The 4614-nt window shown below is 41.6% G+C and overlaps 1 protein-coding gene across 1 annotated transcript in view; it reads right to left on the reverse strand.

Annotated features, from left to right (window-relative positions):
* Window positions 1-946: 946 nt before the first annotated feature.
* LOC114922942 (rac GTPase-activating protein 1-like) overlaps window positions 947-4614 on the reverse strand; it is a gene marked incomplete at its 3' end in the record, with an annotated part of 17116 nt that continues 13448 nt past the window's right edge. The window contains exon 5 of the mRNA XM_029285168.1: window positions 947-1042. Coding sequence (XP_029141001.1) covers window positions 947-1042 — 96 coding nt within the window. The remainder of the gene's footprint in view (window positions 1043-4614) is intronic.

Here is a 4614-nt window from a genome sequence, read left to right on the forward strand (position 1 = left end):
TTCATGCCTGTTGCTGGTTGGCTAACTAGCAACAGGGTCTTACCAGCCAATGGAATTGTGTGATTACAAGCCAGGGGAATCCCATAAAAGAGGGCTCCCCTGGCCCAGAGAGCCAGTCCGGATTTACTTGATGCCTTGCCAATAAACCGAGAGCTGACTGTCACTCGACTCGTGTCTTACTGCCTGCGCGATCTAACACATATATCAATTGAAAGACTGTTTAGGTAGTCATCAGAGAGCAGAAGCAATGGAGAAGGTCTAACAAAGGAGGGCTGATAGAACACATGTTCTCTCAAGCAGAGTAGACAATCACTTCTTCTGGACTGAATATCTATCTATTTTAATTAACTTTCTATCTGCTCGCCTCTCCCAGGTAAACCAGACAGCAAACACAACTAGACGAACTAATTCTATTTTATGGTAAGGCTACATTAACTTTAGCACTACAAGTCTGAAGACACAAATTTCCTGCCTCCACTTTGAACTGCTTGATCCCTTAGGGTGGGTCCTTCCTAAGTTTCTTTCTCTGATCCTTAAAGCGACTGCAAACTCTTGCCTCCTGTTTCCTAGGCAGCATTTCCTCTCCTCATTCTCCAAGGTCACCCACATGTTCCATTACATCTTAGGTACAGTTAACATGATTCTTCTCTGTAAACATATTTAATAATTTCCACTCCCTATTACATTAAAAGCATACAATTTGAGAACACTTCTAAAAAGTTGGATCCCATATACCTATTAAATCCAAAGGGCTAACCTAACTCTATGTTCAGATACCCTAACTGCATATTCAAATAGCTACAGCAGAGAATTCAATAAAGATTAAAAAATCATCAGGGAGTGGGAATTAAGTTTATCTGCAGAGCAAAGCAGACTATGCTAAACTGAAGTTCCATCAACATTTCATAGCTGACTTTTGCCCACCTTTCCTCTGGATCCCACTTACCTCTCGCAGGCCACGTTTCTCTATTTGAGCCACACACTGAACCACAATGGGGGGCACCCGAGGCGGCTTGGAAGGTGCAAAATCAGCTAGTATACCCTAGGAAAGAGGTTACAAGCATGGGATAGACATCAGAGATCTCTTCCCATCAGACTAAAGTCATTTCAATTCCCCAAAATGTTTTTACCTAGGCCAGGGGTAGGCCAGGGGTAGCACAGCTGGCTCAGGAATTCTGGGAGTTGAAGTCCACGAGTCATAAAAGAGCCAAGCTTGCCTACCCCTGGCCTAGGTGAATCTTACCTGTGAACAATCCTTAAGTTACCCCTGAAGTAACAAAGCACACAGGTCTTAAAGCCAAGCTAACATTACCTTAGCTGTACAGTTCTGGAAGTGAGTAGACATTTTCCCCTCAGAACTGCTAGTATAGAGACAACCTGGAACGACTGTAACAATCTAGTCCAGGTTTTTCAGACTGGGTGGGGGTTCTATGAGACGCTAAAGGGGGAAAAGATTTAATTGAACACAGCCAGGGGCATCATAGCAATTTTTCTAAGTGAAAAGCAACCACACCCCAGTCACTAAATACTGATTTGCTTAGTTCAAACATTAACTTTCAAGTAATTGTAAATTCATGTTGGAAACTCTAATTCTGCATTGCAATAAGTAGTTTACTTTTTATTGATTACCATTTTGGAAGCAAATTGGTGTTGCTGGAGTGGTGGCATTCCTGATGAATGAGTGAAGGCACCAATAGTTCCCCCTGAGGTAGGTCCAATGGCCTTGTGTCCAACATGGCTATTTTGTCCACCAGATTCATCAGTGCTATTCCAGATAGAAGTGAGCTCTGTAAAGAAAAAGATCCACATTCAGCATGAGGTATATATATAAAGGCAGGGACACATCCATCTATTCTACTCAACTTTTCTCCACATACCTGACTGAACCATGAATTAGCCTATATTCCTACCTCGCATTGCATATTTTACCTGCGGGGGAGGGGGAGGAGGCTTTGGGTTCAAGAGTCTCCAGCTAAGAGCTCAGTGGAATTGCTCAATATGGACAAACCCTGGTCAAGCTGGAGAGAATTCTCCAACCTTCCCCTTGAGCACTAAGTCAGGGAACACAAGGACAATTAATCTGCCAAGCAGCAGAGGAGTGAGAGGGTAGATTGAATATTTGGCAAGATCTCAACACACATATGAAGTCCAGGATCCCATCCGTGAGGGTGTCCAGGAAGGAGACCCAAACCACAAGCCCTTTCCTCCTATATACAGTCACTGAAGTTGCCACATTCTTAAGAGAACAAAAACTTTACACTTGAAATTGTTACTGGAGACTGACTCGTAAGCAGNGTCCTTCTCTTCTCTAGACTAGCCATGTGCTATTCCTGTAACCGTCCTTCATGTTTTAGCCTCCAGTCCCCTAATCATCTTTGTTGCTCTTCTCTGCACTTTTTCTAGAGTCTCAACATCTTTTTTATAGTGTGGAGACCAAAACTGGTTGCAGCATTCTAGATGTGGTCTTACTAAGGATTTATAGAGTGGCATTAGTAGCTCACGTGATCTTGATTGAATCCCTGTTAGTGCAATTTAGGATTGCACTGGCTTTTTTGGATGCTGCTGCACACTGTTGGCTCATATTTAATTGATTGTCCACTAAGACTCCAAGATCCCTCTCACGTTTACTCCTATTAAGCCGGGTTTCACCCAATCTATATGTTTAGTTTTGGTTTTTCTTACCTAAGTGTAAGACTTTACTTTGCTCTATATTGATAGGGGCCAGTGTTCAAATCTGTTAAGATCCATCTGGATCTTGAGCCTATCATCTAGGGCATTGGTTATTCCTTCCAGCTTAGTATCATCTGCAAATTTGATAAGTTCTCCTTCTATTCCCTCATCTAAGTCGTTTATGAAAATATTGACAAGTACTGGGCTAAGACAGAATCTTGTGGTACCCCACTGCTTACTTCCCTCCATGTAGATGTAGTACCATTAAGGACTACTCGTTGAGTACAGTTTGTCAGCCAGTTACAAATCCATCTGATGGTGATGCTATCTATCCCACTTTTTTTCTAGCTTTCCAAGAAGTAGGTTGTGTTCTACTTTGTCGAATGCCTTGCTGAAGTCAACTAATTTAGTCATTTGAAGTTAAAAAACATTGTGGTTATACACATGTACAAAATTTTGTCGCAGGAGACAAGACAGACAAACAAATAAATGTTTTGCCATGGCATCTTCACTTACCACTCTGTTTTTGCTTTTGACAGATCTGATCATCCCTACATCCTTGAAGACAAATGAACAACAACAACAAAAAGAAGCTTGAGGGAGGACATGGAAATATGTTATTCACAAGTTGTTTATAATAACAATCATTTCTAAATTTCAGTTTGCAGGCTTCCTCCCCCTTCAAATATTGTTTTACACCATATATGCAGCATTTTGGAAGCACAAGAAAACTCTAGATACCTACCACCTCCAGACATAGATCAATTCCCTAATACATTCAGTAGTGCAAATTGCTTCCAATGGCTAACATACATAGGTGGGGCTTAATTTAGCACACATCACACACATTCTGGAAGCCTCAATAAATAATTGTTTTAATTGTTACTGTCTGGAATAGTAACTGTTTTGAATAATATAGCAGTCGAGAGTCCTGTGTGTGGAAAAACGTTTGGCAGCTGCAATTCATCACGAACTGTGTAATGTTTGTGGACCAAACATGATGAGTGAAGGTGTCGTACATCAATGGTGTCGCATGTTTAAAGATGGATGAACTGATGTGCACAATGAGACAAGAAGTGGCCGCCCATCTGTAGTCAGCAATGAACTCATGCAAGAAATTGACAAAAAGGTCCACGAAGTCCGTCAGTTCATGATGTCTTTCTTTACACTTTCCCCAAATTTCTCAGACTATTTTTTACAAGGTAGTGACAGAAAATTTGGAATACCACAAGTTCTGTGCTCATTGGGTACCAAAACTCCTTTCTGAGAAGCACAAGCACACCGAATGGGTTCTGCTTTGGACTTTCTCACACATTATGCCGAGGAAGGAGAACAATTCCATAACAGAATTGTGACCAGCAATGAGACCTGGGTGTCGTATATGAACCCTGAAAGCAAACAGCAATTAATGGTGTGGTGTCATATGCACTCATCAAAGAAACAAAAAAAACCTCAGCAAATATTGTCTGCCAGAAAGGTTATGGCAACAGTATTCTGGGATGCCAAAGGAGTACTGCTAGTGAAGTTCATGGAGCGTGGTATGACCATCAATTCAGAAGTCTACTGTGAAACATTATGAAAACTCAGATGAGCCATCCATAACAAGTGTCGGGGCATGCTGACTTCCAGTATGGTGTTGGTTCACGATAATGCTCGCCTGCACACTGCTAGACGCACCCAAGAACTTTTGAAGCAGTTCAGTTGGGATGTTTTTGATCACACACATACACCTATAGCCCAGATTTGGTGCTGAGCGACTACTACCTCTTCAAGCACATGAAACAATGGCTTGCATTGCACCGCTTCAACGATAACAATGCACTTCACGATCCTGTTACAGGATGGCTTTATTCCCAGGTGGGAGATTTTTTTGCAGAAGGAATTTCAAACCTTGTAAGACATTATGACAAGTGCCTCAATTTGAATGGTGATTATGTCAAAAAG

Source organism: Protobothrops mucrosquamatus, unplaced genomic scaffold (genome assembly GCF_001527695.2).
Source record: "Protobothrops mucrosquamatus isolate PMUCROS unplaced genomic scaffold, P.Mucros_1.0 scaffold1362, whole genome shotgun sequence".
In the NCBI taxonomy this organism is placed as follows: Eukaryota; Metazoa; Chordata; class Lepidosauria; order Squamata; family Viperidae; genus Protobothrops; species Protobothrops mucrosquamatus.